The sequence below is a fragment of the Malania oleifera genome, chromosome 12, assembly GCF_029873635.1.
Source record: "Malania oleifera isolate guangnan ecotype guangnan chromosome 12, ASM2987363v1, whole genome shotgun sequence".
NCBI classification, from domain to species: domain Eukaryota; kingdom Viridiplantae; phylum Streptophyta; class Magnoliopsida; order Santalales; family Ximeniaceae; genus Malania; species Malania oleifera.
This window is the reverse complement of record NC_080428.1, coordinates 82962504-82983187: the sequence shown is the minus strand read 5'-3', so window position 1 is coordinate 82983187 and position 20684 is coordinate 82962504. Positions and strand designations below refer to the sequence as shown.

The following is a 20684-nucleotide window of genomic DNA, read 5'->3' as shown; positions in this document are numbered from 1 at the left end:
ATGAAAAATTATATATTAAATATATAAAATTATAAAGACTGATTTATTCATTGCATTATCGCGTACCAAACAAATCATTAAGAATAATGGAAAGAATTACTGAATTTTTATCAATTTAGGGAAAAATAAAATCCTTTAAATCACAAAATTTAAAAATTAAAAAACAAAATAGGAAAGACCAATGAACATTCCGAAGAACCAACTCAAACGCAATGGGCCCAGCCACATAATCACATTGTGTAGTTCTGAGTTTTGACTCTTCTGGTTGGGGAAAAAAATAAAGAATATTAGAATTTTCATTTTAAAAACACTCCTTTATAATAATTTACAAGATCCGACGGTTTCCATTTTCTGCCAGAATTCAACGTTTACTCGATCACCATCCAATGGCTAGCATTTTCCCCCTTGAGATCTCCACGCCCTTATCTCCCTCCCTCCTTCTTTCAACTCCACTCCGTTGTTCTTTCTCCGGTCGCGGACTCGCTCAGTTGCTCCTTCTTGACTCACCAGCTCACATCGAAGGTAAGATACGAGTAAAATTTGGGTTAAGGTTTTCTAATTGTTTGTCATTACGATTTCTTCCTTTTAGACGGATGTTGGGGTTTTTTTGAATTTTGCAAAGATCACGATCATTTCTCTAGGGTTTTTTTCATTTATATATATATATATATATATATATATATATATATATATATATATTATGGATTCAACATTCGATAATACTCATTTCTTGAAATTGAATTTGAAATCGAATTTTGGTAGATGGATTGGCAAGGGCAGAAGTTGGCAGAGCAGCTGATGCAGATACTACTGGTGGCCTTTGCGGGGGTGGCGTTCGTGACCGGCTACGCCGTCGGTTCGTTCCGGCTGATGCTCCTGATCTACGCCGCTGGCGTTGTGTTGACCACTCTGATCACTGTGCCAAATTGGCCCTTCTTCAATCGCCACCCTCTCAAGTGGCTCGACCCCGTCGAAGCTGAGCGCCACCCCAAACCCCAGTCTACCAATCCCAAAAAGAAGCCTACGAAGCAGTCCCAGAAATAGGTCATTTCAATTTCGTTGGTCTCTTTACTAACTAGCACTAGTATTTGCTGGAATTTTTAGTTTCGAGGTTCGATGTCGTTACGAGAGCATTCTGCTCATGAGTGCCCCTGCTTTCTTTCTCTCTCTCTCTCTCTCTCTGCAATGGGTGTATGGTGATTTTGCTCAATTTAAAGTTCCAAAGTCATAGACAATTATAAAGGGGATTAAAGAATTTTCCTCTACCATTTTCCTTCTCTCTTTAAAAACGTTTTTTCCCCTTTCCGTTGTTTATTGTGACCCTATTTAGTGCATGAGTCATACCTTTGTATTTATGTAAATTTAGACGCAACTCACTGCAAAATTTTATTGGGTTTCTCTAAATTCATCCAAATCCATGTCCAATGCATGAGATCTAAGATCTGGAATGTAGCCTTACTTGCTTTTTTTGTTGCTTTTGAAAATATCTGCGCTGATTTTAGGTTGTTAGAAACTGAAGAATCTTATGAGTTTGATTTGTTGTGACTTTCCAAAAAATTTTATCAGGGGTTTCATTGTTATTAAAAATTCAATTGGTGTTTTCAAATAATCAGCTTCGGTTCAATTGTTTAAAATTTGTGGTTTCACTATGTTGGAGTTGATGGTATTAATCTTATCTATTTTTCTCTTTCTTTTTCTTTTTTAAAGATTTTTTGTTCACATTGAGATTAGGTGTTAAGGATTGGTGTGACTTGTTTGTCCACCACCCAGTATATGGAGCTTTTACATCTGTCATAAGTGGTAACATAAAATGGTATCAAAGTTATGGTTGTAAGGAGGTCCTACTTTCAATTCTTGTTGCACACCGATTTTCTATTTATTGAATTCTTATCTTCTTTAATAGGTGTTATTCACTTGTTGTATCCACCTACAATCAGGTGCTTTACTTTCATTGTTGGCCCACCACCCAATAACTTGGCTTTTAGGTCAAGTATTGGTTTACAGTTGCTAAAATGTTCGTGAGCTACTGTTACTCTTTGATCTGCAGACTATAGAAACAACAGTCATTTTAGTTGCAGGAAGATCTGTCTGCTTTGTTCTATTTCACATGAATGAAAATTTAGAAATATATTGGAAGCAACTTAAATAGATAAGTTTTCTGCATTGAGCTTACTGCTTACTTATTGGTGATATAATACAAGTTTTTAAATCTTCTTGAGGGTTTTGGCAAAGATATCCCCTCTCCCCTTTTCTTTTCATTTTAACAGTGGAAGTATGTAGCAGCGAGGGTATTAGGGTTCATTTTTTGGTGTTGGTGTAAGCTTGCAGAGTGGGAGATTGCAGATTTGAGAACCTTTTTTCTATGCTTTGAGTAGTTCTTTGGTTTGACAGCGAATTTGGGGAAGAGTGAGTCTACTCTTATTGGAAGAAGAATGGAGGGGGGCTCTTTTAGTTGAGGTGCTAGGGGCATGTAAAATTGGAAATTTTAGTACTTCCAATGCCATAGGTCTTCCTCTTGGAGTGAAGCTTCACAATAACGGAATTTTGGAACTGGTGGCGGAAAAGATGGAGAAAGAGTTAGTGGGTCAAAAGAAAAATTTCTTATCTAAGGGAGGAAGGTTCAATCTTATCAAGAGTCATAGTGATTGAAGAGCATCCATAGGAAGTTTTTTATAGTAGCTCAAAGGCAACTTTTAATTTTCATTTGGTTAATTTAAGAGTAGATAGACAGCCCCTTCGTCTAGGGAGTTTGGTGTAAGCAAGGCATGGTTGGATAAAGGTACAAAGTCGAGACAGCTTGGAGGATGCTGCTAGAGGTTAAACACTGCTTGCAGCAAAATGGATGGGTCACAAAAGAGCCCAAAGGTGCTTATAGGGGTGGGGTTGTGTTAAAACACAAGGTTAGGTTGGGATAGCTGTTTTGACCATATTTCATTCAAGGTAGGGAGGGGGATTTAGTTCTTCTTTCGGCAGGATAGATGGCATGGGATGACTCACTAAAGTGTGAAATTGACCTAGAATAAAGGAACATTAATTAATTTTGATGCGTCCCCTGGAATGGAAGGTTGTGCATGCTTAACAGCACGGCACGTGCAGCTGCCAAAATGACTAGTTCTCTCAAGTCTCATTTATTCTCCTCTCTATGATTGGTGAGCAAATTATTCAACCGATTTTAATGAATCTAACTTAAATCCGCTGAAATGGTTGGGATTGTTTGCATTATCATATGGTTACATCTTAGAATTGGTATGAGAGAGGAACATCCTCCAAATGGCCCTTGCATGAACTGTATATAATTAATTACTGAGTTATGCCTTGTACACAAATCGTCCTCTAAACAAATAAATAAATATTACCTCACCTCAGGAGTACTCTCAAGGTTGTTGTTTTAATTTTATAATTTTTCATATATTATTTTATGATTTTTTTTTCTAGATTTTATACTTCTATGTTTTATGTTTTTTATTTGTGTTTATTTTACTCACATGTGTTTTCTGATTTATTTATTTTTTAAATAAAGGCTATTTATTATTTATATATTTTTATTTTTGATTTATTCCCCTTTTTTGAATTTTTTGGATTGTTAAAAATTTCTTCCTTTACTTTCAAGACTTTTCTTAGATTTCCCATTTTTTCTAGATTTCCCCCTTTGTTTTTGACTTTCTAAGTGTACTTTAAAAGATTTTTGAGCATGCCTTATAACTCCAAAACTTCTTCCGTTAATGGAGTCCTCATTCCATCCAAGAAAAAACTAATTGGGTTCGGCAACCTTCTCTAATACTAATATTGGTGGGGGTTTAACATTTATCAATCAATTATAAAAAGCTAAGGTTTCTGTGGGATTCTGCAGTTGACCTGGGTATTAAATGGGCAACCATAGCCTCTATTAAGGTTAAGTGTGTGCTCGGAAAGGTGCATATTGTTAGCTTTGGTGTATTCCCAAGAGGAGGGTGAATTGGAAATTTTAAACTTCTTAGGTTTAACCAGACATTTGTAGTATTACACAACTTAGAATCTATCTATCCAAATGCGCAGATAAGTATAATATGCAGAATTTAAATCATGCGCATCATTCACACTATAACATACACGTGCAGTAAATATATAGTGCTGAAATATAAACACACACACAATATGTAATTGGGGTTCGACCAATACTACCTACATCCCCGCCTCTAGCTCGCAAGTTTAAGGATTCCACTAATGCTTACTTAACGGGTGGAGCGGCACTGATTATAATCAGGTCAATTCAAGGGGTTGACCTCAACCAACACGCGTTATCAGGATGGCGCACCTAGCTTTTCTTACCGGATCTAAGCCAGTCGGGGACTATTTAATAGGGTTAGTCTCCCTCTTCAGGCTCACGCTTAGAATACAACAAATATGAATTTACGTACACGAAAATGTGTTTCTCAACTAAGCAGGTATGTACTACAATACGCATAATATAATCAATGCACCTCTATGATGTATAACCTCAAATATGCGCAGAGTGTTCTAACAAACTAATTTAGATCTCAATATCAGATTAGTGTTTCAAAGATACTAGCAATGATATTCAAATGAACTCAAAAATATTTTCTCAAATGTATCTAATACAAGAGTTGTTTGAAATCTAGTTTTGTAAAATATTTTGCACACACAAAACAAATAAAGCTTTAAGGAATCTTGCAATGACAATGCTAAGATGATCAAGCTAATAAGTTTTTCCCAACACAAGATTTATCAAGTAAAATCGGTGGGATAACTCTTTGCTTAACTCCCCAGAAGCAATATCAAATAAACAACCAAACAAATGGGAGTATGAGCAAACTATATTAATCAATAACACAATATAACACTCTCACAAGGATAGGATGTATCAAGGGAATGAAGGTTTGAGAGTATATGGTAGTATTATAGGCAAAATTGGATTTTGAGATTGAGAGGATTTTTCACTAATTATATTGCTAATCTCATCTTAATTTTGCAAATGAGCCCTTATATATAGAGAATGGAAAAATTATAACCGTTGGGGACATGTAGGGTATTCTTAAAATTGTTTTAAAATGGTTTAGGAAAATTAACCCTGTTTAATTAAATTTAATCCTAGTAAAAAATAATTTGACCCGCGAGATTTGAGTGTCTGGTCAGTGGTTTGAGTGCCCGAATAGATTCAGTCAGAAATTCAAATTTTTAAAGGTTCGGGTGCTCGAAATCAAGGTCGGTTTGCTGAACCAAAGTCAGTAGCATTCTGTCCGAGGTTTGGGTGCCCGAAGCAAAGTTCGGTTAACCAAACTGAGGGATTCGATCGCCCGAGGCCTGTTTTGAACTGAAAAGTTTGGCAGCTCAAATTGGTGAGTAACCTTCTAAGGGTTCAATCGTCCGAGGGCGATACGTTCATTCTTGGTTCGGTAGCCCGAACCCAAGTCAAACTGCTGACTTTCCAGCAGTTCGAGCGCCCGAGAAGTTTTGAACTCCTGAGGTTCGGTCGCCCGACCTCACACATATTTGCCTATTATATTCAATTTAATTTCAATTCGATCCCTTGATTGAGCAAGTGATTATGGGGACTTTCTTACGTGCAAGTCCTAAGACCTAAGGTCTTTCTAAAGCCTTTTTAAGTACGTCAAAAAACCTGGCGTTGATTGACCAATCCCTAAGGTCTTTTTATGGTTTGTGTAGGTTCCTAAAGTCCAACTAGGGTCTTTGAGCTTATAGTTCCTACATGCATGATATGCATTAAATATTACAGATCGTTTTTCTATTTACTATTATAGACCCGAATTGAATGATAATATAAATTACAACATCAACTAATCTTCAGAATCTTCAGGCTTCAAGTTTTCACGTGCCATCAATGTATCTGCTAATATAAATTTGCACATGAACTAGATAGCCATTAAATACTTGAGTATTTGTCATTATCAAAATCGGGATATGACCCATAGGGTCAACACATATACTAATAATCTCCAAAGGAGGTATGTATAGCCAAATCAATAAACCATTTTTTTGTTGGTATGGAGGGAGAGAGATACAGGAGAGCTTCTGAGGATATAGAACTGGCAGCCAGCAAAGCTATAGAAAACTGGCTTAAAATTGTACTCAATTGGTTGATTCTCTTCAGATTTAATTTTTGTTCTTCTATCTTGTAGTTTCCTGCATTTGTATCTGGATTGGCACCCAACTTGGTGGTCCATTATGCATTTTCTTTACATAAGAAACTGATACAGTGCAATATTAAAAATGTAAGAGAACAATAGTTCGAATTAGTGCCAGCATCATGAATGTTGTAATTCATCCTATAACTGAGCATTCCATCAAAAAACACCTTCCTTTTTTAAGATTTTATTAGGAAAGGCATTGAGTATGTAGTTGATGGAGTGTCCAATTTCTGAGTTATGCTTAAGACTGATTTGTGGTCTGTTGTATTACATAACCGTTGGGAGTACTTATTGTCTCTGGTAACTTATTCATTATAGACCTGTTTAAATATGTATATCCAGCTCCTAAGTGGAAAAAAAATGCATGTTTTCTATGTCTTTATGATTTGAGTTGTGATATTGTCTTGCACTTGGGAGTTCTTGCAGCATTAAAATGCTCGTTCAATTTTCTTGTCAAGTTGGAACAATGATAGCTATACTCTTGTTGAATCTGAGTGGCACCAACTCAGATGTTACGCTAACCTAATGTTTAGTATGCTAGAATGGGATGATTTTGAGTGAAATAAAATGAAAAATATTATGATGAATGTATAAAATTACAGAAAACCAATTCTATTCCTATTAAATCTTTGGAGTGTATGTCATTTATTGCAAGAGAACTGATAATATCAGTACCCAGGGGGTAGTCAGCTGACCAGCTTGTTGAAATAAATGGGAACGATGTTATTGGAACTGAAAATGTGATCCATATGATCAGTCAAGTAGTTGTTTCTTTTTCAGGCTTTACTGCAAACTTCTTTAGGTTGATATTCTGCAGTGTTCAAATTCAAGTGACATTAGTTGGGAATCTGGGATATTGTTTGTACTATGGCAATTAAACAGTAGTTCATTTTTTATTCTAGATTAAATGTAATGAAAGAGCAACATGGTTTAAAGGCTAAGACTTGTTTCTTAGGGTTCTCGACTGACGGTGACAAATAATGGCACATTGTTATTTATGTTGTTTCTCTTATGAAGAAACAGATGCATATTCTGAAGTTCTATGAGATAGCAGCATATACATATATTTGGATCCTAAGATCTCTCTTGTTGGAGGTGCAAAGGTGCTTCAGCATGCAGTAAAATTTTGGTATTGTGGAAGCACAATATGAATTGGGAAATGGTTCTGTTATGCGAGGTTGTTTATGGAAGGAAATTTTTATTTGTTCTTAAACTCGAGAATCATGATTGATATTGATTCAGTTCTGTTTGTTTGGATTTTAATGTAGAATCCTAGTGTGCAAAATGTATTGCCATTGTTTGCAGCTTATGTTCAGACTCTGCCCTGAGAACCATATAAAATTCCAGTTCTATCTGATGTAGCAAATGTAATCTTTCTAGCATTTGTTCACTCATGGGCACACCTAAACAACATAGGCAACTTGTATTCTCTTTTGTTCTAATTGTGATGCACTCTGTTTTTGGTATGTTTGGTGGAGTGTTCGGGATGAAGCTTGCTTCCTGGGAATTGGGATGTTGTGATCTTGCAGGCTACTGCCACACAGAATCTGGTCCTAAATAATCCCTCTTGCCTAAATAGAATCTGATCCTAAATATATTAACGTTGTATTTGTGAGCATGGATTTTGAGTCTTGGATCTGGATTTGGATTTGTATTGAATGTGGATAAGATGTAATATAAAATTGTATTGAAATTTGTCTAAATTTACTCAAATCTAAATCTAAATCTAAGATTCGAAACACTACACTCCTAAAGTTGTCCGACGAAAAATGTGTTTAATGAAACATTTTACCTATTTATCTCAAACCACATTTATTATGGCAGTGTTTGCTCTAGGAGGAAATCCCTTTCCGGAAATTGGTGGGAATGGGATGTAGTCTAGCGCCACTATGTTTTGAGTGTTTATTTTGTCTGCTTTTATTAATTGATTTGTATGTTATGTATGAGATGTTGGAATTTATGTCATGGATTTCGATAAAATGCAAGGCAAAATTATAAATAATTTCGTCCAAATTATCACTCTATGCAAGTCCAGTGAGCCATGCAAGAAAATTCAAATGACTTCATTCAACTTGTTCTGTAGGTGCAAATGACGAGAGCTGTCCAAAAGTACTTGAAAGTCAAACCGATCTGCCTGAGCTAAATTGAAAAATCGAATTTTTTGGTTCAATTTTGGTTCTTTTTTAATTTTTTTTTTTACAAGTGTTTTTATTATTGCTTTGATTTCAGTTTTTAAAGTTCATAAATTGATACTTATTCAACTGGAATCTGTATATGTATTTATCTATAATATACATTATATATTTTTATATTTCTATTATCCTAAGATTCAATACGCCCAATGTGATCCAATGAAAAAAAATAAATATTATGTTTCGCAATAACATGATCCCAATTTTTATTTTTTTTTCAATTTCTAATTAACTTTGTGACTAATTGGTTGGTTAATGCAAATTAAGTGTAGTTTGCATACACTAAAAACCTAAGCAATAGATTTGATTCCTTTTTTAAAAAAAATGTGAATAACAACAAAATTTAACCAATACTTTCGGCTCAATTCAGCTTTGGAACTTTGATTTGGGTACTCAAAACATGAACAGCCTTATAATTAACATCTTTTTATGCAACCCATTTCATTCACTTACATGAATAGGCTCCTCAAATTTTGAATCAAATTGTTCCGGGGACAAAGGTGCACAGAAGACCTTTGTTTTCTATTATTTCCTTGATAACTGAATATTTAAAGTAAATTTTTTATTGTTTAAAATATATTTTCAGTTAATGAGCCTCAGTATATATGTGTATGTGTGAGTTTATATATATTGTTTTTCTCAAGTCTCAAGGTTGGTACTATGGTATTCTTCCGTGAATGTTTTCTAATAAATATATGAGGTGTTGCCTTTTTTTTAAAGTGTATATATATATATATATATAGTTTTTAACATTTAAATGCAAGACTTTGCTATAAAAAATTTTATTTTCAAAATTTGCATATTAAAAAATGAATTGGCATTTTAATAACTTAATTTGAAAAAAAATAAATAAAAAAGAAAATGTTTTCCTCAGCATGCCCTTAACCTTAATAGCCTTTTTTTTTTCTCGCGCCGAAACAAAACACAAACCCACCCCACCCCGGTTTTTTTTTTTTTTTTTCCAAACAGCAGCTGCAGCCAATTGCCAACCCCTACAAAAAATTGGTCAGAATGTCAGATCATCTATTACCAAAAATGTTACTACAGGAATTCATGTGGAGAGATGTGAATGGTACATGCAGATACAAACCAACTAGTGCTTACAAACTACAAAAAAAATAACTACAGCATCGGCTTTTGGCCTCATTTCCTATTTGGTATGTAATTTTGTAACACGAATGCCTCTACAGATCTGACCAGCTTCATATCGTGCTTTGTTATGTACCACAGTAACAGTTACTTCAATTGGCTTCCATGACTCTGAAAGGGCGGTTAAGAAACTGAGCATTTACAAGTATGGTTTCGGGACTGAATTTCCTACAGGTTTTCACGACTCACTGGCCCTAAGATGGGGTCATTCTCAGCATCCATTAAGGTGTCGTCATCATCCAACTCATCTAACTCTTCTAATATGGACTGCCTCGCCCTCTTGCGAGACTGCCTCCTATGCTTTTTAAACTCTAGCCTTGGTTCAGCTTGCTTGACACCCATATCTCCCACCTTATACCTGCAATTATTCAGGTTGATATTATATGGTTACTATGACAATAAAATTGCATAGCTAAGAAAACACAAAATCCACAAGGTTTTACAGTCAACAGCATTTTGTAACAAAACCTGCAAAATATTGTTCAAAAGAGTTTCCTGGTCTACGCATAGAGTGATTATACAGAAGTCTAGGCTACAATTTGTCAAAATCTCGTTACATTGTTCAAATATTTTCCTCTAATAATACAACTATTTCAGGACAGCAGCAAGCATTCCAATATAATAGCAGCCTTTATAAAATGCAGAGGCCTAAAGAAAGTTTGCTGATCATACTTTTTTTTTTCATGTGTGATCATATAGATTATCTTTTGAATATTTTGATGACTCTTCAATTATTTGGGAGGGTTTCTGGGCTTAAAATGAATATGGGGAAAAGTCGTACAGCAGCCATCAATTTGACATTTAGTAGATCTAGGGAGTTTGTTCTGTTCGCGGGGTTGTGTTCTCTTGAATTGGCCCTTGTCTTATCTAGGTGTCCCCTTGGGAGGTAATCCTAGCTCTCTGATTTTTGGGGGTCTGGTGGTGGAGAGCATCTCTAAGTATTTGGATGGGTAGAAAAGTGTGTTATCTTCTTTAAGGGGTATTATTACTCTTGTTCAGGCTTGTCTTGCTACTATCCCTTTATATTACTTGTCTGTGTTTAGGATTTCGGTGGTGGTAGCCAGTAAATTTGAGAAGATCATGCAAGATTTCCTTTGGTCAGGGGTTGGGGATAAGAGAGATCATCCTGTTAACTATAGGTCTAGGTTGGAGGGTGGCTTGGGTCTTGGTAAGTAGGTGCCTAAAAACACTGCTCTTTTAGCTAAAGGATTATGGAAGTTTCCCTTAAAGGAGTCCTCTCTCTAGCATAGAGTCATTAAATAAATTTGGTATGCATGTGAACAGTTGGGATACTAATTTAGGGATTAGATGTTCTTTGGAAAGCCAGTGGAGGTGTATTTCTCAGGTCTACCCCCTCTTTGTTCCTCACACTAAGTTTGTCTTCGGTAATGGATCTCTTATTCGTTTTTGGGAAGACTTCTGGGTGGGTAATACTGCTTTATTATATTCTTTTCCTCATTTTATCGCTCGAGTTCAGGTCATAATGAGGTCATTCCCTTATTTTTTTTTATTTTTGAAGGTCATTCATTTTATTGGGACTCTCATCCCATAGAACTCTTAATGATTGAGAGATAAAGGAGTTATCTTCCTTGTGATGTTATTGGGGACTTGTCCTTTCAGATGGATAGGCGTTCTTGGTCTTTAGAATCTTTGGGGGCTTATTCTTGCAAATCTTTTTTGTGACTACTTGATTTATGCTAGTATTTCCTTTCCACTCCATAGAATTATTTGGAAGGTCAAAGTTCCTTCAAAGATCAATGCTTTTATTTGGTTGGTCGTTCTTATAGAGTCAACACCAACAAGTTGCAGCGTAGGAGACCTTCAAAGGCACTCTCTCCTGATATATGTTTTCTTTGTCATGATAGTTCTGAAACAGCATCACATTTGCTTTTGGGCTGCTCGTTAGCTTGGAATACATGGAATGAGCTCTTTGGTCTTCTGGGCAAAAATTGGGTTCATCCAAAGAAAGCGGTACTTCTTTTTCTGGCTTTGGTAACAGGAAGGATGCTCATGCCTTGTGGATGTGTGTAGTATTTGTAGCTCTGTAGGATTTATGGATTGAAAGAAATGCTTGTATATTTATGATAATAAAAGCTTAACAAAACCTTGTTATGGGAGAAGATACATTATTTGGCCTCAATTTGGTTAAAAGGAGTGAGATTTTCGGATATTGAACAGAATTGGTTGGCTTTGTTAGTCTGAATGTTTTGAGTCTTGTTTTATTTTAATTTTCTCTTTTTTCTTTCTGTTTTGGAGGATTTCTTGTTCTCCTTCTTGTAAATTCTTCTTTCTCTAATAAAGTCATCTTCTTTTTCTATCCTAGAAAAAGGGTAAAAAGAAAAGTGGGAAATACAAAAGAATCATTAAGAAGCTGAACTGATTTCTAAAACAAGGTGTCCCTCCTAACATACCTTACATCACTTTCTCTTTTTGTTCCTATAGTCCTCAACTGAAATTCTTCTCTGATTTTTATCTCATCAAGAAGTTGGAGATAGTATGGATATCTTTCCCAATCCCCTTTTATGATGCATCCCGGTTCACCAAGATGCAAGCAGTTGTTGAATGTGCACTTTGCAGACTCACTATCACAGAGCATCTTCCTGATCTGAATTCATGAAATGGGACAACATCAGTGTATATGAAAATTTTGATGCACGACAATCTTTTAAGTAAATGTGTTAGATGCACTGAAAAAATTGGTCTAGCAAGGTGACAGCACAAACCTCCGGGAAAGTTTTTGCAAGAGAATGCTTTGTTACTTTCATTAAACTAGGCTGGTTAAATCCAGGAGTATCAGCAAGATAACCGCCTCCAGCTAATGGAAGCAAAGAAACATTGCGAGTAGTGTGTTTTCCTCTGCCACTTCTCGTCGACACTTCACCAACACGCTGATCCTCAAACCACTTGCTGCCCATAATCTGCAAGGAAAAATGCATGACTCAAAGAGAAAACACACAACATGCTCACAACAGCAGCCAACGTATGTACAAAAACATATGGAGAAAAAATCACCACAATGGAGAAAGAGAGAGAGAGCAAACCCACAGGATGAAAGCAATTATCGCCTTCTGAAACATTCAGAACATGTTGGTTGCTTCTCAAAGCATTAATTAGACTAGACTTACCAACCCCACTTGGACCCACAATCACAGTAGTTTGCTCTCTCAAGATAAATGCAAGAGTATCGAGCCCATGTTTCGATTCAACACTGCAAAAAATTGGTTCATATCCCCAACCACAAAGCCTGGATTTCCAAGCCATCAATGTCTGCACATGCCATTAAAAAATTTAACTTCAGAATAAAGTAATGAACAGCACTGGTATAGGAGGAAAGAAGTGAAGACTTGCACAAAGGGTAAATGATATACATTTTAACTTAGGTCAAGTGCCAAAAAAGACAGTGCAATGATAAGAACTACTATGAAAAAACTCAAGAAATGAGCTCATGCTTTAAAATTTTTCAATAATCACAAATTAAAGAAGGAACACACGCATGCACTCATTACAACAACAACAACCACGCCTTAAGTCTTACTAGGTGGATACACACACATGCACTAGAGTAATGTAAACGATTTGCTGTAATCATCAACCTAAGTACACAAGCAAAGACTACAAGTAGAAAGAATAGATCAAAACAATGGCAGTTTGGATATTAACTAATGCTTCACATTGACTAGAAAATACAAGGTATTATTCCAACTACTTTTTCTATGTTTATTGTGATTTTAGTACCCTATAGGCCTTTCTATTTGTTTTCCTCCACACCACCCAAAAATGGTTGGAGGGATCAGATGTTTGAGTTTCTTTCTGAACCTATTTCTTTGTATTCATTTCAAGCTTACAACTCTTCTAACAGAACATGTTGCTGCCTGTTAGATTCTCAACATAGCTGCAGCAGAGTCTTATAAATTCCTTTTTTGCATCCTCCCTACCTTACAGAACCTGGATCCTGTACAAAAAATCATAGAAGCTTGGAAACCTCAACAATTCTCAATCTTGAGCATGAGAGTCAAATTCAAAAAAATAAATAAATAATAAAAATTAAAAAAAGGTCCTGGGAGTTAAGAGTTCATTACAACTTATTTCTCCCCTGGTGAAGCTAAACATATTTTAAAATTGTCTCATGAGAGAGGCCTCCGGTACTAGTTATGCTACCGATCTGATTGAAGAAGCCATCCATAAGAAGAGTCACCCATTTTCTCATGTTTCTCCACACCTCCACCCTTAAGTACCTCTAGACTCCTTTGTGACCCATCCATTAGATTCCAACTCATATTTATTTGACTTCCAGCAACTTCCTCCATCTTTGATCCGTCTCCCACCATGAATCTCCACAGGCACTGGCCTGAGAAAACTTGGTTGAGATCAATGAAGACTCTGATACCATGTCAATTTTGGTCTGAATACCCTTTCCATCAGGTTTGCTTTCATTATATAGAAGAGATTTACATAGTTGTTGCCTGATTTTCAGCACTTAAATGCTGCCAGATTTTCAGCATTATTTACAGCCTAATCAGCATTATTTACAGCCTAATTGCCTGAATTATCTTCGTTATTTACGGCCTAATTGAACCGTAATCCGGTTCCTTCTTTGGATATTTGTTTGGGAGATTTATTGTGTGAAAAACAACGGTAATCCACTCAGATGGGTATGACTTCTGAGAAGGTATTTTCTGAGGCTGTGAATGTAGCATATGAAACACAAGGGAGAAGGAGGAACAAGTTGCAGTGTTTCAGTTGCAAGGAGTTTGGTCATATTGCTCATAACTGTCCTAAGAAAGTCTGTAACTACTGCAAGAAAGAATGTCATATCATCAAAGACTATCGAGTGCGGCCTCAAAATCTCCAATCCCAAGCTTTTCAAGCTGCTGTTCAGTCCTCTTCTTCTTCTTCTGTGCCACCCACTGTAAGCTCTGACTCATCTGTTCTCACACCAGCAATGGTCCAACAAATGATTGTGTCTGTTTTTACGGCCTTAGTCCTGCAAGTTACAACTACTAACTCAACTTCTTGGATTGTTGATTCGGGCGCTTCTAATCATATGACTAGTAATATGACGGGTCTCCATGGTGTTCGTAAGTATAAAGGCACGCAAAATATTTAGATTGTTGATGGCAGTACTCTTCCAATTACTGTTGTTGGTAATTTGGGCTCTTCATTTCGAGATGTTTTTGTCTCTCCTAGATTGTCTACTAATTTGATTTCTGTTAGACAATTGGTAGATAATAAATGTGATGTTCATTTTTCTCGTGGTTGTTTTGTGCAGAATCAAGCGTCGGGGATAGTGATTGCGAACAGGCCTAAAGTGGGACGTTTATTTCCTTTACAGTTTTCTATTCCTAATGTTGTTTCTCTTGCTTGTATAGCTACTACCAATAATAATGAAGTCTTGCATAAGAAATTGGGTCATCCTAATTTTGTTGTCTTGGCTCATCTTATGAAACATGATTTTTTGGGCAATAAAGATTCCTTTTCTTCTTCTCCTATATCTTTTGATTGTGCTACTTGTCGTCTTGATAAAAGTAAAACTTTACCTTTTCCTGTGCATGGAAGTCGTGCTTCTAATTGCTTTGAGATTGTGCATGCTGATGTTTGGGGTGTGAGTCCTGTTATTTCTCATGGTCAGTATTGTTATTTTGTGACGTTTATTGATGATTATAGTCGATTCACTTGGATATATTTTCTCCACTCTAAAGCTGACATGTTTTCTGTCTTTCAAAAATTTTGTTGCGTTTGTCAAGACACAGTTCAATACTTGAATCAAAACTTTACGCTCCGACTCAGGGGGGTAGTACATGTCTTATTCTTTTCAGACTTTTCTTCAGCAAAAAGGGATCATTTCCCATCATTCTTGTCCTTATACCCCCGAACAAAATGGAGTCGTTGAGCGTAAGAATCATCATCTCTTAAATGTCATTCGTACTTTATTGATTGATTCTTCTATACCTTCTAAGTTCTGGGTAGAAGCTTTATCTACTGCTGTCTATTTGATCAATCATTTGCCTATTGCCACTATAAATTATGATTATCCCTATTTTTCGATTATTTGGCATATCTCCTGAGTATCAATCCTTTCATACTTTTGGGTGTGTTTGTTTTGTTCATCTACCACCTGTTAAGCGTCACAAGCTTGCTGCCCAGTTTGTCATGTGTGCCTTTATGGGATATAGTCCTACTCAAAAAGGATTTTTTTGTTATGATGCTCATGCAAACAAATTCCAGATCTCCCGGAATGTGATTTTCTTCGAAAATCAATATTTCTTTTAGTCTCAGGTTATTTCTAATAACTCCTATTACTTTTCTTCCCGCTTTTAATGATGTGTCTTCTTCTATTAAGCGATTTAAACCAAGTGTGGTGTATCATCGACGTCCTCCTCCTTCTTCAATGCCCCTTCCAGACACTAATCTGTCATCTAATTTTGCGGTTCCTCGGCGCTCCACCTGGGTTACACATCCACCGGATAGGTATGATTTTCCTCATACCTTGCTTACTACGACTCTCGACACAGTTTCTGTTCCTCACTCATATACCCACGTAGCCACCCAAGCATGTTGGCAGCAAGCCATGCAAGAAGAAATCCAAGCTCTTCAAGATAATCACACTTGGGATCTTGTGACTTGTCTCTCTGGTGTCAAACATATTGGTTGTAAATGAGTGTACTCCGTCAAGTTTTGGTCTGATGGGTCACTGGACAGATATAAGGCCCGTCTCATGGCTCTTAGGAACTGGTAGGAGTACGGTATTGATTATGAAGAGACCTTTGCACCTATTGCCAAAATGACTACAGTGCAGATTATCTTGGCACTTGTTGCGTCCTAGGGGTGGTCTCTCCGGTAGATGGATGTGAAGAATGCTTTTCTACATGGGGATTTGAAGGAAGAAATATATGTCTCCACTTCCCGACATGTTTGCTACACCTTCCTCAAAGGTTTGTCGGCTATACCGATCCTTGTATGGACTGAAACAGGCTCCGCATGCATGGTTAGATAAATTTCGCTCTACCCTTCTTGCTTTTCATTTTACTTAGAGTCAGTTTGATTCCTCTCTTTTTCTTCGCAAGACTTCTGGAGGAATTGCATTGCTTCTGGTATATGTTGATGACATTGTAATTACTAGCTCTGATACTGAGTTCATTAAGCAATTACAACAGCATCTCAAGGCCTCTTTCCACATGAAAGATCTTGGTCTCCTGCAATACTTTCTTGGCCTTGAGGTGCAGCTTACTCTGACTGGTATGTTGTTACACCAGCACAAATACACACAAGAAGTGATTTCATTAGTTGGTCTCCAATCGGGTAATTCTGTTCTTACTCCCTTGGAGGTAAATCTTAAGCTTCGTCAAGAGGAAGGCGAGTTTCTATTAGATCCATCCTTGTATCGGCAACTTGTTGGGAGTTTGAACTACTTAACGATTACTCATCTTGATATTTCTTTTGTTGTGCAGCAAGTCAGTCAATTTATGCAAGCTCCTCGATATCTTCATTTAGCCGCCGTCCGCCGCATTATCCGATGTCTTAAGGGCACCTCTACACGCGGGTTGTTCTTTCCTTAGGAATCTTCCTTACAGTTACAGTTGGTGGGGTATAGTGATGCTGATTGGGTCAAATGTGCGAATACTTGTCGCTTTGTTATCGGTTGATGCATGTTCTTAGGCAATGCACTCATTTCTTGGAAGAGGAAGAAGCAAGACAGAGTTTCCAAGTCTTCCACTGAGTCTGAGTATCGTGCTATGTCTTCCGCATGCTCTGAGATCACATGGCTTCGTGGGTTATTGGGTAAACTTGGTTTTTCTCAGCTTCATTCCACTCCTCTTCATGCTGATAATACCAGTGCTATTCAGACCCCCGCTAATCCGGTCTTCCATGAGCGTACGAAACATATCAAAGTTAATTGCTATTCCATACGTGAATCCTTTGACAAACAAGTGATTACTCTTCCTCACATTTCCACCAAAAGTCAAACTGCAAACATATTCATTAAAACCCTTTCTCGACACCGGCATCAGTTCATGGTTGACAAATTGATGCTTCTTGATTTACCAGCATCAATTTGAGAGGGGATGTTAACGGATATAATTTAGGCTATTAGGCTGTAAATAACTGAGATAATTCAGGACATTAGGCCGTAAATAATGCTGATTAGGCTGTAAGTAATGCTGAAAATCTAGCAGCATTTAAGTGCTGAAAATCAGGCAATTAGGCTGTAAATAATGCTGAAAATCTGGCAGCATTTAAGTGCTGAAAATCAGGCAACAACTATGTAAATCTCTTCTATATAATGAAAGCAAACCAGATGGAAAGGGTATTCAAACCAAAATTGACATCTTGATCCCAGCCCCCTTAGGAACAGGGGCTTGTTTCACTACTCCTCACCCATAAACAAGCAATTAGAATAACTGCAGCTTCCCAAAACATATATAGAAATTCAGTCACACATTAGACCAATTTCAACAAATTTACATTCACAAACTTCCTTCCTACCTTTCAAAGAATCAAACCTAGCAAAATCTAGCACAGCATTGTTGCATTAAGATGTGAAATTTTGCTGGAACATAAAAAAAAACTCGGCAACTGACATCAACAAGCATTTAAGAAAAGAAAAATGAACATAATGCTCAAGAAAAACCAATGTCACTGAATAAGAGAAAGCTCAAACCTCTTCGTTAACAAGTTCCGACTTATTCAACGCGAGCGTGAGGGGTATCCCCGTCGACTCGGCCTCCACCAAGAACCTAGTGAGAGAGAACGCCTCAGGTTTCGGCTGGTCCACCGAGAAAAGCACCAGCAAGTGATCTACATTCGTCACCGGAGGATCAAGAATCTCCGAACTCCTCTGGAACACATTCTCGATCGCGCCCCGGCGGTCCACCCAATCAACGGAGCCCACCAACACCTTGTCCCCGACCAAAACCCTCCTCTTTATCTTCTTCAGCACCGCCCTCACTACGCACAACAATTCAACCCCAATTCTCGCCCCCTCTACCTGGCCGCGACTTCCAGAAGCATCCGAACACTTTCCCAAGCTTCCAGAAGCTTCCGTACCGTCGCCGGAGTCTCTAGATATTTCTGAGGGGACTGACTGGACGATGACGCGCATGAAGTTGGCTTGAGCTGCGGCAACCATTCCTACGGCCTGAGTGGGCGAGAGATGGAGCTCGTCAGGGGAAGAGAGAACAGGGGCGAGTGCTGAGTAGCCTCGAACAGTCTCGCGGGCCTTGAGGAGGTTCTTGTTGGCTTTCCTGGAGACATTGTTAGGGTTTCTTTGTTTGGCGGCGACGGAGAGGAGACGGAGCGTCGGGAGGCAGGGGGAGACGCAGCGGCGGAGGAGGAGGGCGGCAGTGGGGAGGACCGGCGAGATGCGATGGCAGAGGATGGAAATGGAAGCAATCGGCATGGAGTGAGATCAGTTCGGCATTCGGGTTTGTGATAATTTTAGGAATTCTTGATTGCGCATGAACAGGGAGAAATTAGGAGGAGAGTTTTTCATCTGGTCTGTTGTAATGGTGAAGCCGAAGCAACCAGCGGGCAAGGGTAAAGAGGTCTGACCGAATTTAAGCTATAAAATAATAAACATCATTGAATGATTACGAAGGGTCCATAGCTCAGTGGTAGAGCATTTGACTGCAGATCAAGAGGTCACCGGTTCGAACCCGGTTGGGCCCTTCTTTCCCCTCTATATTTTTTGCCTTCTTCTTCTGTTCACTGTTTTAAGGGATAGGTCTATCTAGAGAAGTTCTTCCATTGCTATTCTTCAGTCTCCCAAGAGTGAACGCAATTTCATCCTTGATTTTTTAATTTTATATTGTTATGAATTATGATATTATCTTCACATTTTCAATCTTTCAAGAGTGAATATTGTATAAAATTTTTAAATTTTCTTAATAAGCATTTGAAATGCCTATTCATAATAGGTATTTTTCAAGAGGTATTTGTATACCTATATAAAAAAATAGTGTCACGTGAGAGAGTACATACATAGCATCATTTCTTTTCTTCTTCTTCATCAATATTGATTCTATATTTCATATTATTTATATTTGAAATGTCGATCTAGATTGTTCATTCCATCTCTCTGTCAATGCATCGATGGAATGAGAATGCTACAAGCGAACCTGAATTTCATCTTAGATATGATACTAATATCACCCACACAACAGGAAAGTAACATTATCTTTAGAGCAAGGATCACCCCATAACTCAGGTCAATCTTCATTATTTTTTTTTCATGAATTAGAGCTTGAACTACTAAGCAATAGAGAGTCTATTTCTTCTCACATATCTCTCTCCCTCTTAGAATTCAAATTTGATAATTCTAATAAGAATGTCTCAAATTTTCACCGCTAAAATGTCTCCTATATTTTATTTTAATTGTCATCTATTTTGGTATATAATCTTGTTAATTTTAGTCTTTCCCCAACAAATGCATTTTTAGCCTAGATTTTTAACTTTATATTTGCGAGCTTTGAATTTGACAGAATTAGGCTTTATTTTATTGAGAAGAATAATTTAAATTTTTATTTTACATTTTTAACAAATTATAAAAAAATTAAAAATATCAACTTTAAAAAATCGCCAATCAGAAACATTCTATCCCTTGGATAACAAAGTTTAATAGCTCTAGCTTCCTCGCATAGGAGATAGTGTGATTTTGCCACTCACAGAGGAGATCAGATATTCTGTTAATCAAAAGGGCATAGTGCATATTGTTTAATCTAGAAGCTACCAGTGGAATCCCCAGATATCTAAATGGAAATCCCCCATCCTGAAACTTTGTGAGCCTTCTGACTTTTTCCAATTCCATTGGTTTAATCCCAGCATGCAATATATTAGATTTCAAATTATTTGCGAACAATCCTGAGCACTTTGAGAATTTTCCAAGACAGTTTAAGAGCAATTCAACAGAGCTGAAATCACCCCTTGAAAATAAGATCAAATCATCAGCAAATGCAAAATGAGTGATCTTTAACTGTTCACATCTTGGGTGGAATCTAAATTTTGCATTGTTGTCTAATCCCATAAGCAGTCTAGAAAGATACTCCATTCCAATCATAAATAAGAGGGGGGAAAGAGGATCCCCTTGTCTAAGACCTTTCCTTCCTTCAAAACAGCCATGATAATCCCCCATTAATGGATAAGGAGTAGTTGGTAGTAGATATGCATTGTGTAATCCAATTAACCATGACCCCTGGAAAAT

General features: G+C 37.1%; 2 protein-coding genes and 1 non-coding gene across 5 annotated transcripts; 2 read left to right on the top strand and 1 right to left on the bottom strand.

Annotated features, from left to right (window-relative positions):
• The first annotated feature begins 351 nt into the window (after window positions 1-351).
• LOC131144736 (signal peptidase complex subunit 1-like) lies at window positions 352-8466 on the top strand. Of its 3 annotated transcripts, none has more exons than XM_058093576.1 (3): window positions 352-522; window positions 763-1044; window positions 8230-8466. In XM_058093576.1, exon 2 carries the CDS (start codon window positions 763-765, stop codon window positions 1042-1044), a length of 282 nt encoding a protein of 93 aa, XP_057949559.1. In that variant the 5' UTR covers window positions 352-522; the 3' UTR covers window positions 8230-8466. The 3 variants fall into 3 exon arrangements, with proteins under 3 accessions (XP_057949559.1, XP_057949561.1, XP_057949560.1); XM_058093578.1 differs by lacking the exon at window positions 8230-8466 and adding an exon at window positions 7676-7936 and having other exon boundaries at window positions 364-522; XM_058093577.1 differs by lacking the exon at window positions 8230-8466 and adding an exon at window positions 7170-7588 and having other exon boundaries at window positions 364-522.
• An 874-nt stretch (window positions 8467-9340) lies between these two features.
• LOC131144735 (small ribosomal subunit biogenesis GTPase RsgA 1, mitochondrial) lies at window positions 9341-19020 on the bottom strand. The gene is made up of 5 exons (XM_058093575.1): window positions 18147-19020; window positions 12533-12754; window positions 12211-12405; window positions 11899-12092; window positions 9341-9845 (listed from the first exon to the last, which is right to left on the bottom strand). The coding sequence occupies exons 1-5, from the start codon at window positions 18882-18884 to the stop codon at window positions 9656-9658; spliced, it is 1539 nt and encodes a 512-aa protein (XP_057949558.1). The 5' UTR covers window positions 18885-19020; the 3' UTR covers window positions 9341-9655.
• Window positions 19021-19081: 61 nt separating this feature from the next.
• On the top strand, window positions 19082-19153 carry TRNAC-GCA (transfer RNA cysteine (anticodon GCA)). The gene has a single exon. It is a non-coding gene; the product is annotated as a tRNA-Cys (tRNA).
• The last annotated feature ends 1531 nt before the right edge of the window (window positions 19154-20684 follow it).

Bases quoted from the DNA above. Each gene is read 5' to 3' on its own strand.
- LOC131144735 (XM_058093575.1), bottom strand. From the start codon at position 18,884: ATGCCGATTGCTTCCATTTCCATCCTCTGCCATCGCATCTCGCCGGTC. The intron at 12,406-12,532 runs GTGGGTTTGCTC...TTTTCCTTGCAG, and splicing joins GCGATAATTGCTTTCATCCT to ATTATGGGCAGCAAGTGGTT. The intron at 9,846-11,898 runs GTATGTTAGGAG...GAATAATTGCAG, and splicing joins AAAAGAGAAAGTGATGTAAG to GTATAAGGTGGGAGATATGG.
- LOC131144736 (XM_058093576.1), top strand. From the start codon at position 763: ATGGATTGGCAAGGGCAGAAGTTGGCAGAGCAGCTGATGCAGATACTA.